The sequence below is a fragment of the Mustela lutreola genome, chromosome 2, assembly GCF_030435805.1.
Source record: "Mustela lutreola isolate mMusLut2 chromosome 2, mMusLut2.pri, whole genome shotgun sequence".
NCBI classification, from domain to species: domain Eukaryota; kingdom Metazoa; phylum Chordata; class Mammalia; order Carnivora; family Mustelidae; genus Mustela; species Mustela lutreola.
Window position 1 is genome coordinate 178,388,768 of NC_081291.1, and position 20,269 is coordinate 178,409,036.

At 37.3% G+C, this 20,269-nt stretch overlaps 1 protein-coding gene across 1 annotated transcript; it reads right to left on the minus strand.

Annotated features, from left to right (window-relative positions):
- Positions 1-19,080: 19,080 nt before the first annotated feature.
- LOC131825639 (olfactory receptor 5K1) lies at positions 19,081-20,049 on the minus strand. The gene has a single exon (XM_059165073.1). It carries the CDS (start codon positions 20,047-20,049, stop codon positions 19,081-19,083), a length of 969 nt encoding a protein of 322 aa, XP_059021056.1.
- Between the last annotated feature and the right edge of the window lie 220 nt (positions 20,050-20,269).

The following is a 20,269-nucleotide window of genomic DNA, read 5'->3' on the forward strand; positions in this document are numbered from 1 at the left end:
ATCGTAGAAGAATTTATTTGTTTAGTTAACACTGCACCTACTATCTATGTCATGATACTCTAGGGTCTCAGTAACTTAATGAAGTAATAGTAATGTGTTAATACTTGCCTGCTTAAAGTACTTCTGTGTTTTTGTGTTGGGGTGGAGGGGAGGGAAAAAGTTGATAAGTTACTTAAAGATGGACTGATGTAGTCACACCAGTGACTTCAGCCTTTCTGCCCCTCTCAGTCTTCTAGACTTCTGTTCTTGTTTCTCTTTATGCAGCTTGTATTGTCATTGGTATATTCAGGAGCAACTTGGGACTCCCATGTTCCCATAACCTCTCACGGCCTCTTCCTTCACAATCCTTAGGCTTAAGGCTTATCTTCATAGACTGTGCTGTCTAGTTTACTTATTCTCAGTCTCAAGATTCTAAGGATGGCTGTTCAAAACTACTCGGCTGATTCTGTTTAAAAAGTTATGCTTTTTGACTTTAGCTGCTTGACAGTTGTTGATTTATTATTACTCCCTACCATTCTCCAAATCTCTACAAAAGTTAGTTGTTGGAAACCCTTACTCTTCTTCCTCAATTTACATAAAGGAAGTTTTATGTTCTTTTTAATGAGGAAATACTGGAATGAACTCTTTCAGTTTCTGCAGTCATTTTTGCTCCTCCCTAAAAAAGAAGGAATATATTATGACTGGAGATATTGCTAGGATCATGGCATCCGCAAAAAGCAGCACAGTGTGTGATGGTTAAGTATCTAGCTCAGAAGACATTCTGGAATACTAAATTTGTAATCCCAGGTCTGTCACTTAGCCTTTCCAAGCCCCACTTTCCCCATCTGTGAAATGCTATGATTATCATACCTGCCTCATACAGTTGCAATGAGGATTATGTAAATTGCTGAGCATAAAGTACTTAGTACTCAGAAAGTGCTAGTTATGACAGGCTGCATGAAGAGGGGATGAGGTTACCAAGCCTAAAGAGCAGAGCTTCTCAGCCTAGGCTGCATGCTGGAATTGCCTGGAAAACTTTAAAAAATATTTGCGCCCCAGACATTTTGTGATTTACTCAGTCTGAGGTGTGTCCAGGTCACTGATTTTTTTTAAACCTTTCAAAGTGATTCCGGTGGGTAACTATGTTTGGAAACTATATTTGAAACTTCGTTTAAAAGCAAGAAATAGGATTCCCTGTCTCCTAGGCAGATTGTCAGAAACTGACAGTGGGCTTTGTCAAAGAAACAGACCTGGTACGGTGCCTGCTTTCTAGAAGCCATTTCTTTGCTGTGCTTTCCAACACTCTCTTCTGGTAACTAATTGGCTTTTGGAGACAGGCACCATTCCATCCCACCAGCGCTGGATGGAGATGTGTATGAAGAATGTGCCTGCAGACCCAATACACTCCTGTGGCTTGTCCCAAGGTTCAGATTTGGCAAGAAGTATAGGAAGCCTCATTTGTTTTGGCTTCAATTCCAAATTATTTTCTTTAATCTGGTACTTTCAGGGACTCTGTACTTTGGAGTGGCTAGGTCTCAATAAATAAAGTGAATACTCTGACCCCTGTCTGCTTATCAATTCATTGCATTCCTGCTGTTTTGTTTACAATCACACAGGACAGGGGCATGAGTTACTGACATCAACCTCTTCACAAGTCAGAAGTACTTGAGAATGCACATAGAAAATGAGGATAAGATAGTATCTGCCTTGACAGGTTACTGTGGCAGTTAAATAGATCCTGAAAGGTAAGAGCTTAGTAAAGGGTAGGCATTTGTTTCTGGAGGCCAACACAGCATGTGGGGAGGAGGCAGCCTTTGCCGGCCTCTTTGGTCAGGCTGTATGCACGGGAGTTGGAACTGTTCTGGCTTGTCCTGTGACTGCCATTCAGCAGGGATTAGGGCTGGGGCTAGTGCTATAGTAGTGGGGAGAGTCTAGTTTCCAGTTTAAGGTTCAGAACAGTTCATTACATGGACTTTTTAGCCATCCTTGCATCTCAAAGTGGAAGAATTTTTAAAGCTTCTGTTTGTATCTTTTGTCTCAAACGAGACACCACTTAATGTGGGATCTTTGGTTTTTCAATGATTTTGCTAAGCGTCAGTTGGTGATTTAAGATTAGCTGCCTCAAAAATCTGTCTTTATCTTGTTTAAATCCACATCCATTGAGGGAACAGGAAGAAATTGGATTTCTGTGGCTTATTCTCAGACTCCTAAAATCAACTACTACCACCTGCAATGCAATTTGATTCAGATGGTTCATTTTAAGAGCTAAGCATAGCGGGGCACCTGGGTGGCTCAGTGGGTTAAGCCTCTGCCTTTGGCTCAGGTCATGATTTCAGGGTCCTGGGATCGAGCCCCACATTGGGCTCTCTGCTTGGCAGGGAGCCTGCTTTCTCCTCTCTCTCTCTCTCTGCATGTCTATCTGCCTACTTGTGATCTCTCTCTGTCAAATAAATAAATAAATTCTTAAAAAAAAAAAAAAAGCTAAGCATGGCAACAGATTTCAGGAACACACACCATAGGTCCAATCTCTGGGTATTATTCATGAGTACTTACAATAAATTGTAGAGAGGGACTTTTCTTGTTGTCCCGAACTTAAAGGAGCATGTAAGGCCATGTAAGACAAGAAATTAACCAAAAAGATTCTAGAAAGACTTCAAACAATTAGGGCTATAAACCCCTTCTAGGACTTATTTAGAGGTAGCAGAACCAATTTTATTATCCTAACTCTGCAACTATCACCCCAGGCAGTGTTCCTCCTTCCTCCACACTTGAAATAAGAAGATGATGGGAAGGAAAAAAGGGAAGTAGAGGCCTGGGTCATTAAGTTGAGGATATTGTGGCCTCTCCACAGCAGGGAGGTAGGGACTTCCTCCTGGACACCATTCTAGACGAACAAGTCCAGCTACCCTCTGGTTCATTCAAGACTTTCACATCCACAGAACTGCCTTAGATTTAGACAAATCTACTGAAAATCCCAGATCTTTTTTTTTTTTTTTTTACTGCTTGAGAATCTGCCAATTCTTTTTTACATCTCAGTGGGATAAAAATGTCCATCTTCATGTTTGTTGTGAGGGTTAAATAGTATCTGCAAATCACTTAGCATGGTGTCCAGCACATCTTTGGATTTCAAGAAATGGTAACCATAATTAATCTGCAGATGATTTCAGATCCCCAGTCTCACCTTCTCTCCAAAGCTCTAGGTCTAAGCTTTCTAACTGCCTTTAAGACAGCTCCATTTGAATATTTTCATGATTCCTAAAACTTAGTATGTCCAGATTAAACTCATCTTTCTTCTCATAATTTCTCCTGTTCCCATTATCTTTATGTTTCTTCCATCACCTAGATTTTCAATGCTGACAACATCTTCAGCTCTTGCTTCTGTGCCTTATATATCCAGTTGGTTATCAAGGCTTTTTGACTCTACTCCCATAAGGTCTATCTCACTAAAACCCACCTGTCACCCTGGTTCAGGCTCTTGGATGACAGTAACTTCTCTGCTCATGTCCTCACTGCCAGTTCTCTCCTATAATCCATTTTACACACCCTGCCAGTCCAATTTGCAAAAGCATAGATTTGATCACATCAACCTTTTATTTAAAAATTGTCAATGAGGGGCACCTGGGTGGCTCAGTCAGTTAAGTGTTTGCCTTAGGCTCAGGTTATGGTCTTGGGATCCTGGGATCCTGGGATCCTGGGATCCAGGCCCGTGTCATGTTCCCTACTCAGCAGGGAGTCTGCTTCTTCCTCTCCCTCTGCTTCTCCCCCTGCTCATTCTCTCTCTCTGTCTCTCTCTCAAGTGAATAAATAAAATCTTTAAAAGAAAATTTTCAATGACTCCTCATTGCTTATAGAAACAATCTAGAATAGTCTAGATTTAGTCTCCCATCCAAGTTCTAGAACTAGCTAGCTGTATCTTTGCAGTATTTTCTGTTTCCCTCCTTTAGCTTTGTTCAAACTCACTATTGCTTTTTCCCAGTTGGTGTTTTCTTAAGTGCATGCTTCTTATTATACTGCCTTTATTTCTGGAATACTATTCTCCACATATTCAAATTCTGTCCATATCATATTGTTGAAATTACAGTTTCAAAATCATAACCATTTCTTTACCAAGTAGACTAATTTAAAGCTTATCTAAAATGTCTTATTCTTTTGAACTCCTTATAACACACTGAGCACCTTCTTTCTTGTGGCTTTGGTCACTTCCTGCCTTGCATAGCATTGATTAATATGCATTCACCTTCTGTACTAGAATGTATTGCTTATTTAATCTTTGTATCTCCAAACATCTTCCACATTGCCTTGCAAAGAGTAGTCGCTCAAGAAATAAGAGGTTTCTGAGTGATAATCCTTGAAATTATTAGAAAGCCTCAGTGTAAAATATGCTTAAAATTACATTATCTAGGAAAGAATTAGAATTGATAGACAAGAGCTCAAGTCTAACACTTCGGAGGGAAAGCTCTATAGCAGGTCCTGCAAGGTAGCTGAGATTTATAGATTTAGCCTTCCCACTCTTACCTGGAAGAGGATGTGGGTACAGTTCTTTGCCAGTTGTGATGGGAAATGGACAATTTAAGTTAATAATTTAGGCTTTTGTGAGTTTTTGCACATTTTATATGAAGAGCTTAATCTAGAAAATGTTTAAAGTTTTTTTAAATCAACTTGTTTAGAAGACATTTCAGAACTATATAAAACACTGATTAAAGAAATTGAAGATGACACAAACAAATGGAAAGATAGTTCATATTCATGGATTGGAAGGACAAATATTGTTAAAATATCCATACTACCCAATCTATAGAATTAATGCAAATGCTATCAAATTACCAACAGCATTTTTTCACAGAACTAGAACAAGTAATTCTAAAATTTGTATGGAACCACAAAAGACCCCAAGTAACAAAAGCCATCTTGTAAAAGAACAAGACAGGGGGTATCACAATCCCAGATTTCAATATACACTGCAAAGCTGTAGTAATCAAGATCGTATGGTACTGGCACACAAATAGACACAAGAATCTATGGAGCCGAAGAGAGCCCAGAAATAAACCCATACTTATATGGTCAATTTATCTTTGACAAATGAAATGAGGAAAACAATGGGAAAGAGTTTCTTCAACAAATGGTGCAGGAAAAACTTTTGCATGCAAAAGTTTAAAACTGAGGCGCTTTCTTACATCCTATGCAAAAATAAACTCAAAATGATTAAAGACTTAAATGTGAGACCTAAAACCATAAAAAACCTAGAAGAGAGCATAGACAGTAATTTTTCTGACAGTAAATTTTCTGACAGTAATAGCAACATTTTTCTAGAAATGTTTCCTAAGGCAAGAGAAACAAAACCAAATTAAACTATTGGGACTACACCAAAATAAAAAGCTTCTGCACAGCAAAAGAGAGTCAACAAAACAAAAAAGACAACTTATTGAATGGAAGGAGATATTTGGAAATGACATATATGATGAGATTAGCTTCTAAAATATATAAAGTACTTAATACAACTGAACACCAAAAACCTAGTAATCTGATTAAAAATGGGCAGAAGACATTTCTCCAAAGAAGACACATAGAAGGCCAACAGACCACAATATGAACATTCCTCAAAAAAATTAAAAATAAAATTACCATATGATCCAGTAATTCCACTACTGGGTATTTACCCAAAGAATATGAAAACTGTAATTCAAGAAGAAATATGCACCTCTATGGTTATTGCAGCATAAAAGCCAGATAATGGAAGCAACCCAGTGCCCCTCCATAAATGAATGGATAAAGAAGTTGTAATAAACACACACAGATGCACACACACATACTGGAATATTATTCAGTCATAAAAAGAATGAAATCTTGCCATTTGCAACAACATGGATGGATCTAGAAGTATAATGCTCATTAAGATAAGTCAGAGAAAGATAAATGCCATATGATTTCAATTACATGTAGAATTTAAGAAACAAATCAAATGAGCAAAGAAACAAATCAAATGAGCAAAGAAAAAAGAGATAAACAGACTTAAACATAAAGAACAAACTGGTGGTTACCAATGGAGAGGTGGAGGAAGAGTGAAATAGGTAAAGGGATTAAGAATACACTTATTGTAATGGGCACTGAATAGTGTATAGAATTATTGAATCATTATATTGTACACCTAAAATGAATGGATGTTAACTGACATTTTAAAAAAGTAATGGAGACTGATGGCACCTAATGTTAAAGAAATGCCATCATTGGTAATATACAGACTGGCTCTGAGAGCCACCTATTGAAAAAGCTGAGGAATAATGACAACTATTCAGGCAACAAATTTCAGGAGAAACTCAATTGCCTCAAAAGCCCTTTTTAATTCCACTACTAGTTTTCATCAACAAATTGTCATTTGTATTGTAATGTTTACTGTATGTTACTGTAATGTTTTCTTTTGTGTATATTATCAGAGCACATATAAAATAATAACATGAATAAAAACAAAAAAGATTCAGAACTCAACACTGTTGGAGAAGTTTGATGCAGTCAATCCTTATCTATCTTTATTTATATTTAAACTATGAAGTAAAGTTCTACAATGAAATCAGGGCATTGTTCCATTGTTATAAGTTTAATAGGTAAACTGAGGGGAGTATGAGTACTTTAATGGAATGAAGATGTCTCATTTCAAAGGCATAGTCATCAAGAAGTAACTTTTCATCAAGAGGAAATTCTATCATAGATTTCCAGTCAGGATCTGTTCACAAAGAACTCTGTCAATATTATGCCAATCTCTCTTGATTTCTAAAATAGTACTCATCTTGATTAATAGATATTTAACAAACAATAATTTATTTCCTTCAAAGGAAATTAGTCCAATATTTGGTTCAATAAATAATTTTTACATTGTCCTAAGTTGCCTTAGATGATTATTTATTTATCAACAATCTTTGCATTCTGTATCATTATTCTTAGGATACCTTCCAAGCTCCTGAAATGGCCTTATGCTCTCACCAACAATTTTCATTCTCCAAAAAGACTGACTTTTGAATTTTCTCAGTGGGTCATGCCTACCATAGTTTAAAAACGTGACCTTATAATTCTTCATTCACCCGGCCATTCAGAGGTGTATTTTCTGTCCTCTTTCCCTGAATCTGGGCTAACTTGTATTGCTTTGACTAAAAGAGTTTGATTTAAATAATACAATGAGTTCATAAAAGGTTATGTGGCTTGAGGTTGGTTTTCTCCTGAAACAATTGGTTTTAGAATACTCACTTCTGGAACATTCCTTATCAGAACCCACCTGCCATGCTGTGAAGCCCAGGCCATGTGGAGAGACCTTGAGTAGATGATCCAGTCAAATCCCCAAGCTAAGCTCCCAGCTGACAGCCAAGATCATCTTTCAACCATGTGCTCAGCCAACTTGGATGTCTATTCCTTCTAAGCCTTCAGATGACTCTGGCTTCACCACTATCTTACTGTAAGTCTGCGAGCCTCCAATCAAGAACCACTCAGCTAAGCCCATTCAATCTAAAAACTCTAAGAGATAATAATAATTTGTTGTTTTTGCTGCTATATTTTGGGGTCATTTGTTATACAATCACAGTATCTAGAACAATCTCCTTTCCCACCACAGGCTTTCAAAAGATATTTTTCTCTTGGGGCGCCTGGGTGGCTCAGTGGGTTGAAGCCTCTGCCTTCAGCTCAGGTCATGATCCCAGGGTCCTGGGATCGAGCCCCACATCGGGCTCTCTGCTCTGCGGGGAGCCTGCTTCCTCCTCTCTCTCTGTCTGCCTCTCTGCCTACTTGTGATCTCTGTCAAATAAATAAATAAAATCTAAAAAAAAAAAAAAAAAAAAAAAAAAAAAAAAAAAAAAAAAGATATTTTTCTCTTCCTGAATGACCACCGCCCCCACCCGATGCTGTCCCCACTCTTTTGCATTGCTAACTCCTATTGATTTTTTAAATCAAGCTTAATATTTACTTATTCACCAAATTTTCCCTGGCCATCTACCTTGGGCTCATTCTCCCTCTTATTATTTCATACACTGTGAAGTTCTTGACAATGGTAATAGAGTTCAAGTTGGGGAGTGATTCTATGTGTCATCTCTCCTATTAAACTCTATGGATGCAATCATCCCATACCTTAGTATAATATAAGGGACGTTCTGGAGTCACTAAATACTATCAAAGTCCTTTTTGAGAAGGACATGGAAAAATTTCAGTCCAGTCTGGTAATCTAGGTCAGTTAGTGAAATATTAAAACAAAAAAAGCCATTCAGAGTTGGAACTGTCTCTCTTCTTAGCTTAGGCTTGTCTCTGGCTGGGATGCCTACAGTAGGGGAGGGAAGTGAGCTGTCTTTTCTGCCCTCAGTCACTTTCTTCTACATAAACAAAAACTTTCTGGCCTTCCAAGGTCAAACTGTGGAAAGAGTAGGTTAGGAAGAAGGATAGTATAATGTGGCTGGTACAGATGTCATCTGACCTGGGGGTATGTAGCCCATAGACAATTGCTGGTTCTTTCTCTTTAAAAGCCATTTCAGGGGAGTTTCTCAGAGATCCTCTATCAGCAGATCTTCAGACTATATTTCTTTTAACAAGTGAAATCAGTGCCTCTCCTTTAGCTGTGAGCTTACTACTCCCTCCTCAGTCCTTGTGTTCTTGGTGCTTCAGAAAAATAAAAACCAGACCCGCAAGAGACCAAGTGACCCTTGGAGAAGTAGGAGAACTCGGATTTATTTTACACCAGTGGACCCAGATGAACTTGTACTTGAACTTCTGGGCCCCGGAAAACAGGGTTATGGGCTTCTATAGGGGACTGCAAGCAGTTAGGTTCCAAGAGCCATGCTGACTGCCGATAGGTGGGTTTAAACTTGGGGAGCAGGGGCTGATTTAGGTGGGAAGAGTAGCGCAGGAGGCCTGTGGCAGGAAGCCTGTTTACAGAAGCAGAAATGGTTAGTTATTTCTTGCTCCCCGTAGGGCTTATGGTTATCTCTAGCTTATTATTAGCAACTTTTCATCTTCCGGGGCCTCCTGGCCTGGGCCTTCCCTGGGTAATTTTCCTCTTCACTGGTAGTGTGATTTCTTTCTGTTGGGATCGTATTACTCTCAGGTTGTTCAGGAGTTCTCTCTCAATCTCTCTCTCTGTCTCTCTTCTTCTTCTCCTCCTCCTCCTCCTCCTCCTTCTCCTTCTTCTTCTTCTTTTTATTTAACCAGGACTCCTATTGTGAGGGAAACATTTAGCGCCCAAGAAACAAGAACAGTTAAGTCCCTCTCAACTGAACTCCCAAGTTCTCACACTACTTCATGCTTCAGGCTCATCTGGCCAATCCCTTTTATTGACAGACTTTTCAAGTGTGAGTCAGATGTTCTTACACAGATTTCTCAAATGCCAGGGGGCACACGCCAAGTTCCCTCAGCAAAACCCTTCTCAACCGGCAAGCTCCCTCCTTACCATAGTGGATGGGACATGGGGAAAGACTGTGAGCCTGCAGCATCTCTCCCCAGAGATGTCTCTCTCCTAATTTTCCAAACTTTGAATTACCGTAAAGCATTTACATATCTTTGAGACCCAGAAAGTCCCAAGATGGGTTTTTAGACCCACTTTCTGCAAATCCTGCATTTCTCTAACATTTCAATTTGAAATACAGACCTTCTGATAAAACTAAACTGAGATGACAGGGTAGCTTACATTTAAATCCTCTTAAAAATGGAACTGTAATAATTTTTATTTATCATCTTCTTCTTTCCCTGGGTTAGTTAAAATCCACAAGAATAGAAATCTTGTCTGACTTCATAGTATACCACTACTTAGCACAGTGCATACTATATGTGGAAATGCTCAGTGAGTACTTATTGAATAAATAAACAAGTTATGCAGTTGACTTTTCACCCTGTGTGAATTAATCTTTTAAGTCTGGTTATCCACAATCCTCATTTCTCAGAAGTAGCCATGTAGATATACATATAATTATTAAGTTCTGTGCTTCACTGTTTCCTCTCATCAGTCCTCAAATGAATAAAAGTTATTTTCTTGGTGCACATTGCCTCAGGAGGAGAGTAATAAATCTTCTATCTTGAAAATTCATATTTCCCTCTACGTAGGGGCTACATAATTAATTATGAATTTAGTTAAATAGAAGAAACAAATGAGAGGGGAAGCACTGTGGAGAATAAAGTTCTGTTAGTATGTTTTGGTCAATTATATTGAATACACTATAAATATCCTGTACCATTTTCTTTCCTTTTTAAATAGCCTGAATAAGATACATTTCTAAGGAGCAGGGATTGTGCCTATGTAATTCTTTTCACTGTGTGTAGCTCTGTATCATTTCCTGTACTAACAGGAGCTCAGTACATGTTTTCCTGAGGATGGCAGGAAGAAAGATGACACATTGTACAGGAGGGGCTGAGGAGGTCACTGGAGAGCAGTGAAAAGGAGGACTACCCTCGGGTTCCTGGGGAAATTATGTCAAAGATTTCATCTCCTTGGTGGTCATAGCTTGCTTCTGCAAGAATTCTTGTCATAATGAATTTCAGTATTGCATTTGTTTCTTGGGATAAGACTGAGAATGTGCTCAGGTGATGTGTCTTTGAGAGCCACACTTCCAGTGTAGCCAACATAAAACTAAGAAGATAACTTGTTTCCGGGGCTCCATCCTTCCCACTTTTAGTTCTGCTTCTTCCTGTCCAGCCTGGTGTCCTCAGGCTGCCCCTGAGGACTACACATTTGGGGCATTATCTGACTTTTGGTGTGTGAGAATAATAGCTTCCTAGGTTTGTGCCTCATTCCTCTAGGCTGCTTTCTTCTGAATCACTGTCAAAATACCCACTGAATTCATTCGTGCTACTGGTATAATGAGTCACTTCTTCCAGGTAAGCTATTTCCATTTTAACCCCTGAACTTCCAAGAACTTATTCTTAATTTTTTGTTTTATATCATTCTTCCTTGTCTTTCTTCTTTCCTTCTTTCTTTCCTGCCTGCCTTCCTCTCTCTCTTCCTCTCCTTTCTATCCTACCTTCCTTCATTTCCCCCACACCCGCACCACCCTGCCAAATCTTTAAATACCTCAACTGGTGCCAGGCATTGCAATAGGCCCTGGTAATGCACATGGCAACCCTGCCCTCTTAGAAGTCATGTAGAACATGGGCTGCTACTAAAAACACAACACAGATTATTTTCGCTAATGTGGAAGCATGACAGATTTTATTTTGAGTCTAAGAACAATACTCTTCATTAATTAATCATGCTATTGCTTGCTCATTTGGCAAGAAATACAAAGTTTATTCACCATATTTGTCTCAATATTCTAATGGTGGAATATGTCACTGCTATAAAGACAGAGAGATATTTTGACTAGGACAATAGTTTGGAACCCCTCAAATTACATTACTTTGACACTCATAGAAGTACTTTAGGAGTTCTCTTCCGGGGTTGAATAAATCAATTTTCCCTGCCCAGTTGTTCCCAGTTGTGGTCATCTCAAGTAACTCTTTTAGTCTATGTTCAGATTTATGTCAAATATGTTAAATGTATGTCTCACAATCTCCTTTAAGAGGACATACCTGGAAGCCTAGGTGCCAGCCTAGTCTACCCATCAGGGTCACAGCCCAAAGATGGTTTTTTTCTCATGTTTCCTCTTTGCTTTTATGAAGAATTAGTTTCACACAGATACATATTTCTGTATTAAAAAAAAATTCCCAGTGGTTTTTTTCTCTTCATTTGGGCTTTTATCTCAAGTCAGTTTTCCTTTATTTCACAGGTAGGTTTTTATCCTTACTTTCTAAAGTATTAAAGAAAGTGCATCTTTAAGTAATATCATCATATAATGATTCATTTCTCCAAAGTTAGCATACTAATTTGATAATGCACTCTTTCCCACATTTGCACTTGGCTTTCATTCTTTTATGGAGAATTGCTTTGTGAACACGCTAAGCAAGACTAACTAGTCTTGTGCCTGTCTGGTATTGGTATTGACTCAGCAACAAAAACAAACATAAAAGTGTGGGATTATGGACATTGGGGAGGGTATGTGCTTTGGTGAGTGCTGTGAAGTGTGTAAACCTGGTGATTCACAGACCTGTACCCCTGGGGATAAAAATATATGTTTATAAAAATAAAAAATTATATTATATTAGAAAAAAAAACAACAAACATAAAAGTATAATGCAAAGAATTGAAGATAATTTAAACTAAATAAAATAATAAGTTCTAGTTAATAAAAGGAAAACACATATTTGCTTAAAGTGAATTATATTAGGTGTCAACTTCATACCTATACCTCCTGCCCTATAAAACTGAAACAATTATAAAAAAAAGTTATTGTTTAACAGTCAACTGTCTACTATGTAAGATTTTCTTTTTGAAAAATAAATGTAGTTACCTTATTTATTTAGCATTAGTTATTTTTGCTTTTTTAATCACTTACTATATATCTGACTACATATGAATTAGTGAATTAATAAATTCTCCCTTCTGGGCCTTTTTGGTTATTTCTCTTCTTTTTAATGTTTTCACTATAAAAAAGTGATCTGAAACAGTTCATTGTTTCAGATTATTATTATTATAATAATATCATATTATTATTATTATTCTTACACACCCAAAGCCAGGAAATTATTCAAACAACATATTTTATAGTTTAAAATAGTAAGTTGGAAAATGTTTTTAGTGTAATAAATATTGAAATACTTAAGTATGATGAGAGGCAGTATTTTGTAATGCAAAATTACACATTCAAATGTTCGAGGGGGATAGGTAAATAGCATAACAAGTTCTAATTATTGCCAGATCTCCCAACTTTTCAAGAGAGGTTAAAATTTTAAATGTTCTCCTGGTTTTTAAATCTTGGAAATTAATTTTTAAAAAGTACTATGCTGTTCTGCACTTCCTAGCCTAAACTAATCTGTGCAGTCCCTGGAGGATATTTGGGACTTCCTGTGTGGTAAGTGAGACTGTGGGTTTTATAGTTAGCTGGGAGTTCAAATAAAAAATGCTACTGTGGAATAGTGCTCAAGTGACTAAACCATACTGAGCTTTATTTTCTTGCATGCTACATGGGGATAATAACTGTACTTCTCTCATAGTATTTTGGCTTTCTGGAGGGATAGACGTGAGAGAAGATCTGAGGAGCCCAGAAAATGAAGAGCCAAATTCAGAGTTCGCTGCTATACTTTTTGTTTCGGAACAACCATTTCACATTTTTTCCAGGGGAAAACAAATTTTACAAAGAACAAGTGAGTCAAGCAGCCCTTAACATTCTGTATCTGAACTCAACCCTTACTCCTGCCCTATTAACTTTCTCAGTTTTCCTAAGTCCTTATACTCGGTGTAAGCTAGGATGACGAACACACTCTATTTTATACCACATGTTCTTACAGTGTGTTGCTGATGCTTTTCCCATTAAGGGGTCTCGGTCCCCTCTCCTTGAATGTAAGTAAAATGTTGTGGCTGTCTCAGTGATGAAAGATAGCAGAGTGACATCCAAAATCAGACCTTCAAAGTGCCATGCAGTTCTGCCTTGTTCTCTCGGTACACTCATTCTTGGAACTCGGTAGTCCTACTGTAAGGAAACTCAGATGTACTTGTTTCCTGGGACTGCCATAACAAAATATCACAAGGCAAGTGGCTTAGAAACAATTATAACTTATCACCTCACACATCTGGAGCCTAGAAGTTTGAAATCAAGGTTTAGTCAGGGCCATGGTCTCTCTGAAACCTGTACAGAAGGATCATCCCTGTCTCTTCCTAGCTTCTGGTGGTTTGCTGGCATTTTGGGGATTGTCTGGCTCACAGCTATATCACTGTAACCCTCCATTTTCATATGACATTCTCCCTCTGTCTCTCTGCATTGTTTTCCTTCTGCATATGTGTCTCTGTGCCCAAATTTCCCATTTTACGTAAGACACTGGTCACATTGGTTTCAGGCCCACCCAAATGACCTCATTTGAACTTGATTAACTAAGTAAAGATCGCATTTCCAAGAAAGGTCACATTCTGAGGTACTGGGAATTAGGACATCAACAAAGCTTTTTAGGGGCACAATTCAACCTGTAACAAGAGGTCATAAGGAGACACTCCATGTTGACTGGGATCCCATCTGGCAGCCAGTTCCATGGCCAGTCATAAAAATGGAAGAACTTTTAAGATGATTCTAGCCTCAGTCATCATATGGCTGCAACTATGTGATAATATTGAGTAAGAACTTGCTTAGGTGAGCACAGTCAACTCCCCACCATGGGACATAATTATTATTATTGTGTAAAGTTACTGAGTGTAAGGGCCATATAGCAGTAACTAACTGGAGCATAGGTCACAGTGGAATAGAAAGGAAGTTTTCTTTCTGCAGGGGCCAATATATCTTGTAGTTCTAATATTTTATAGGACCTGTGACAGGATCATGCCCTGCTTGCCTTCTGCCTAGACCAGCTCTGGCATTTTTCAGATGAACATAATAAATCTTATCCTTTTTAGATCCTTGAAGCCTATCTTTCATCTTTTACCAACAATTCTTTCACTCCCTGTATGAACAATTAATAACACACCTTTCTTCAGACCCTACCCTGGCAAATATGGTACATATTCTCTTGCTGCTCCTTGTCATGGAACACTTTTCTCAAGGAGTTTCTGTTGTTTTTGATGGACACAGAAAGCCAAAAGAAGCATGGAATTTCAATCATTTGAAACTAATATATCTTTCTTCAAAAATGCTAACTTAGTTTTCTACCTTAAACATTAGAAATGGTCAGGAGCAAAATGTTCAAGCTGAATGTAATATATTGTTATCAATGTTTTCAAATTAATCTTTTATTTTTATCAAAATAATTTGTATGCTTATTATTTTACACGGCTTAAAATGAAACAAGGCATCTATAACTTCACTGCAATTTCTGCCTTCTCCAACTGTCAGTCACTTCAACTCTTGTCACTGTTTTTTTTTTTTTTTTTATTTACTTTTATATTTCTAAACAAACATAGAAGAAAATCTGGATGACTTTGGGGTTTTTTTTTTCCCCTCCCATGCACACTGTCCCAATATAGTCCCATCTGGAGAGTTATGGTATTAAACTGAATTAAAGTTTTAATAGTAAGTATGATTTCTAGAGTTGAATGGTCAGTAGATATTATATTCTCCTTCTCTGGTACTTAATCAGCATGACTTATGAAGCAATATTTAAAATCATTTTGGGTGCCTGGGTGGCTCAGTCAGTTAAGCATCTGTCTTTGGCTCAGGTCATGATCCCAGAGTCCTGGGATAGAGTCCCACGTCAGGGTCTCTGCTTAGTGGGGAGTCTGCTTCTCATTCTCCTTCTTTCTCTCTCTCTCAAAATAAATAAATAAAATCTTTAAAAAAATAAAATTAAATTAAGACGTGAAATTGGTTCATTGATGAAGCAAGCAAGCATTGCCAACTTTAGAGTAATTTTTCTGGGCTGGCAATAGGTATTAAGTGAGGACTAATATAATTCTAAAAAGGGATGGTCTATATGGAAGAGGTAAAAGACTTGCATAGAGGTGTATGTAAGGAATAAACATTCTTCATGTCACCAAACTCTGGATAGTCAGATAGTTGAATTCAGCCTGGTAACAGGAGATGGCATATTAGGATTCAGGTAAAACCCCAATAATTAAAATGTGAAAAGAAAGTATTGCCAGAATTATAAATACATACAAATTAGCTCAAATGTTAATCTTTGTATACATAATGAGGTCACATTTCAATGTTAACTGATGAACCAACACAGAGATTCTTGTTCATATAGTATCAGTTTGTAAGTCTCTGAAGTGACAATGCTTCCTTGGGGAGGTAAGACTTGTCATAATATGTAATATTCCTAAATGAATTAATCACTTAACAGAATTAATTTCCCCTGATACATTCATCCCTGCTTAACATTACTGTCTTCAACCATCATGCCATCATATTATTTACTGATAATCTGATATAGTAAACATTATTCAAATTCAATGTGAGACTATCTAGAGAGATGCAATAGACTTAATATAGTTGATGAATGTCTTCTTGGACAACTACTTGAAGGATATGTAAAGCCCCATTGACAAATAGGACCTGGTAGAGTTAGGACGATTAAAAAGTGAATAATAAATGAGAAAAATAAAAGCACATTCAGTGGATAAGAATTTGTACAATAAGAATTAGGAGGAACACTTGGGAAAATTGGTGGAGACTTTGGACATTTTACAAAATTGTCCCATTATTAGTATTCATTATTATCACTCCTTCAATTCAAAAGTTCAGTAAAGGTTGTATCTACTTATCACACTTTATTCTTCTGGAAAATAAGGCCAAGAAAAATACTTGACACTTAACTCATTGTTTGCCAAATTTGTACACATTTGTGATTATAACTAAATTTTGGTTAAGTGTAAGATAGCATACTAATTTCCATAAGTTTGTTTTGTTTTTCAAAATAATGTCCTAAACAAATCTCTTTTCTCCACTTACTGTGGAATATTGGTTAAGATTTTAAAAGGATTAATTTTAGGAAACTTTTCTTCCTATATCCAGCAGTACTTATGTGAAAACAGTCTGTGATTCAATCCTGTCCAGTAATCAATTCTGACATTTCAGACAGTAGCTTGTGCAGTTCGGATTTATTGCTTCGAGAAAGATCAGAGCACAACAATGTCAATCTCACTTGCTTTTTTTCCTAAGCATAACTGAAAATCCAGACAGAAGGAGTAGACTGAGAAAACCTCATGTTTTGTTGTTGTTTATTTATTTATTTATTTTATTTTTAAAATTTTTTAAAACCTCGTTTTTAAGGACTGTTCCAAAGTATAAATTTACTTCATAAAATTAGATTTGGGAAGCATTTATGATAAGGTAAGAGCTAGGTATCACCCTAGAAATGTAGATGTAATGAGTTGGGGGATTAAAGCAAAGTCATAAGGAAATACTTAGTGTTTGCTGAGATGGTATTCTGTAACTTACATTCCTGGGGGGTGTTCTGGGGATGAGATGGAAAGACAATCAAATGCCCATTGAATTTTGGAGAAATATGGCAAGAGGAACTTTCCAGAGGGACCCATGATAGCTTTCAAAATCTTACACTAAACCCATACTGAGCATCATCAGAAGTGTAAAAATGGTGCCCTTCAGTCTTCTTGTGGATCTTTCCTTCAGCTAGGTGCTGGGGTATATCAATTATCCAAATACCAGTTTTTCCATCTTCTTCTTCTTCTTCTTTTTTTTTTTTCTGTGATTTGTGGGATTTTTTCTACCTTTATTAAGATAGAATTGTCCTATAACAATATGTAAGGTTAAGTACATGAAATAATTTTTTTTTTCGCTGATAGGAAGAATAAGTTTTTTTTTTAATTTTCAGCATAACATTATTCATTGTTTTTGCACCACACCCAGTGCTCCATGCAATCTGTGTCCTCTCTAATACCCACCACCTGGTTCCCCGGACCTCCCACCCCCTGCCGCTTCAAACCCCTCAGATTGTTTTTCAGAGTCCATAGTCTCTCATGGTTCACCTCCCCTTCCAATTTTCCCCAACTCTTAAATATCCTAGACAGGGAGGTCAAGAGAAATTACTCAGAAATTAGCAGAGGGAGAAAACAAGAGAGACTGAGCCAGCAGACTTGACAGAAGACTTGTGAAATTAAAAAGTAAAGGTTTAGGTGAAATCGTGTTTCCACATCTAGCGTGGGGACTAGATATGAGCACAGAAATAAAAACTGAAAGTGGAATCAAGAGATAACCAGAAAGTCAAAGATCAAACATCTCAAAGGGATATAGCACGGACAAAGCTCAAACTGTAACATGACACCTGTCTTTAATGACATATCAGACAAGTACCTATACATTTAGATGCACTCAAGGAAGGGCGGTGGTAGGGTTAGGTAAAGCTTAAATTGATGGGGTTTAAATTAGATACCATAAGGGATACCTGGGTCTCAGTCAATTGAGCCTCTGACTCTTGGTTTGGGCTCAGGTTGTGATTTCAGGGTCATGAGATGGAGTCCTGAGTTGGGCTCCCAAATCAGTGTGGAGCCTGCTTGAGATTCTTTCCCCCTCTGCCTCTGCTCCTCCTCTCACTTTTGTGTTCTTTCTCTAAAATAAATAAGTAAATGAAGTATTTTAAGAAAATAAATTAGAAACAACCAAGAAAGATCTTGAAATGTCTCAATTTCAAATCTTAAAATGTCTGTTTATATGGCATTAGCTAGATTAGATTTTTTTTGGAAGCTACAAATGGAAACAAAGTGATTATGAGTTTGTATTCGTGAGTTGGGGGATTGGAAATATTGCATCTATGTTCCCACAAATTTTTCTAAATGGATTTAACCTCTTGATTTTCCATGTGAAGTCAGCTTTAGTGGCTGGCTAGCCTGGGCCAGAGCTGTAATCCATCAATTGCCTTTGGGAATTTAGATGTGACCTCAGAGCATCAAAAGAAGAGATAGAAGGGGAAATTTTTCTTTTTGATATGGGTCCTCCTTAATCCAGAAATTAGTCATTAAAATCATAACAGTGTTATATTACTTAAGAAGATGGAAAAGCTGGTGTTTTGGTAACTAATATATCCCAGAGTAGTGTTTCTACTCCTTTGGAACTTTAACTTGGAAATATAATACTCACTTTTATTTGATAGCTTCATTTTCTTACTACATATATCCTAACTATAGTGTTCTCCACAATGCTATTAAGACTACTTCCTCAAAATTTACTTGCTTCAACTTTGTCTCTCACGGTTGTGAGTGATTTCATTGGTTGAAGGTTCACATGTCCCTAAGGTCTTTCATCCTAACTGGAGTGCTCATACTCCATGCTATTAAGGTAAACAGCCTCTAAATGTTAAACAGAATTCTCCTTTATGTGTGCAACTTATATTTTTTTCCTTTTGGAGGCTGATAATCCCAATCCCTGATGCTGAAACTATTCATGAACTTGGCAACATTTGAAGCTCTTTCTTGAATAAATTACAAATTTGGTTTTGATTTTTGTTACTTTGAGTTAAGATTTAGCAGTTTTCTCTTTCCTGTATATTTTCCCCCATATGTATTGCTTCCTAAATTGATTTTATTATTATATATTATAATATTTTACATATAATTTGTGCATTTTCTCTGTGTAATTTCACTTGGAAGTATTTTCCATCTTTAAATCATTAGGTTATAGTAGATGTCATTTGTTTCCAACTTTCATGAGATCTTTTTTTCTTCAGAATTTTTCTCAAGACAGTTATTACTTCCGTATTTCTTAGGCTATAGATGAAAGGATTTAGTAAAGGAACTACTATTGTAAACAAAATCGCAGCTGGAATATCCCTATCACCTTCTTCAAGCAAATTTGGTCTAATGTACATGAAAAAAAGAGATCCATAGAATAATGAAACGGATAAAAAGTGGGATGCACAGGTAGAAAAGGCTTTGACCCTTCCTTCTTTGGATTTCATTTTGAAAATAGTAAAGAGAATGTAGAAGTAAGATATTAAGACACTGCCTATGGTGAAGACTTGAATTGAGCCTGAAAAGACAAATAGTACCAGTTCATTGATATAAGGGTCAACACAGGAGAGTCTGTATAAAGGAAGAATATCACAATAAAAGTGGTTAATGTGATTAGATCCACAGAAAGCTAACCTAAACAGAAACCCTACATGAATCATGGAATGCAGGTTTCCAGCTATGTAGGCCCCTGTGGTCATCTGAACGCAGAGTTTCTTTGACATCATGGTGTGGTACTGCAGTGGACTGCATATGGCCACATAGCGATCATAGGCCATTGCTGCCAGGAGAAAGCAATCTGCAGTTTCAACAGTGCAAAGAAAATAAAATTGTGCCATGCATTCATAGAGGGAAACCACTCTGTTCTCAGAAAAGAAGTTCCCTAACATCTTAGGAGTAATGGCACAGGCGCAGCAAGAATCCACAATAGCCAAGTTGCCCAGAAAGATGTACATTGGTGTGTGAAGATGATGCTCTTTTGAAATCAGTATCACCAGGCCTAGATTCCCCACCATGGTAATCAGATAGATGACAAAAAACACCACAAACAGAAGGGTCTTCAACTCTGGGTTATCTGTAAATCCTGTGAGGATAAACTCACTTTTCATGGTATGATTTTCTTCAGTCATTCCTGACTTCTCTGTTGAGAAAAAAATTGTGGATAAATGAGGTACTAATTTATAATATGTCCAATTTGACTGCTAAACTCACTGGTTTAGAAGGACAAGGAGCATATTTTTCAAAGCTTTCATAGTTTATGTGGACATGGCACATGCCCAATTCTGGGGTAATATCTATCTCCTGACGCTATTACCTATGTAGCTACTCTTTTAACATTCTTCCAGCATA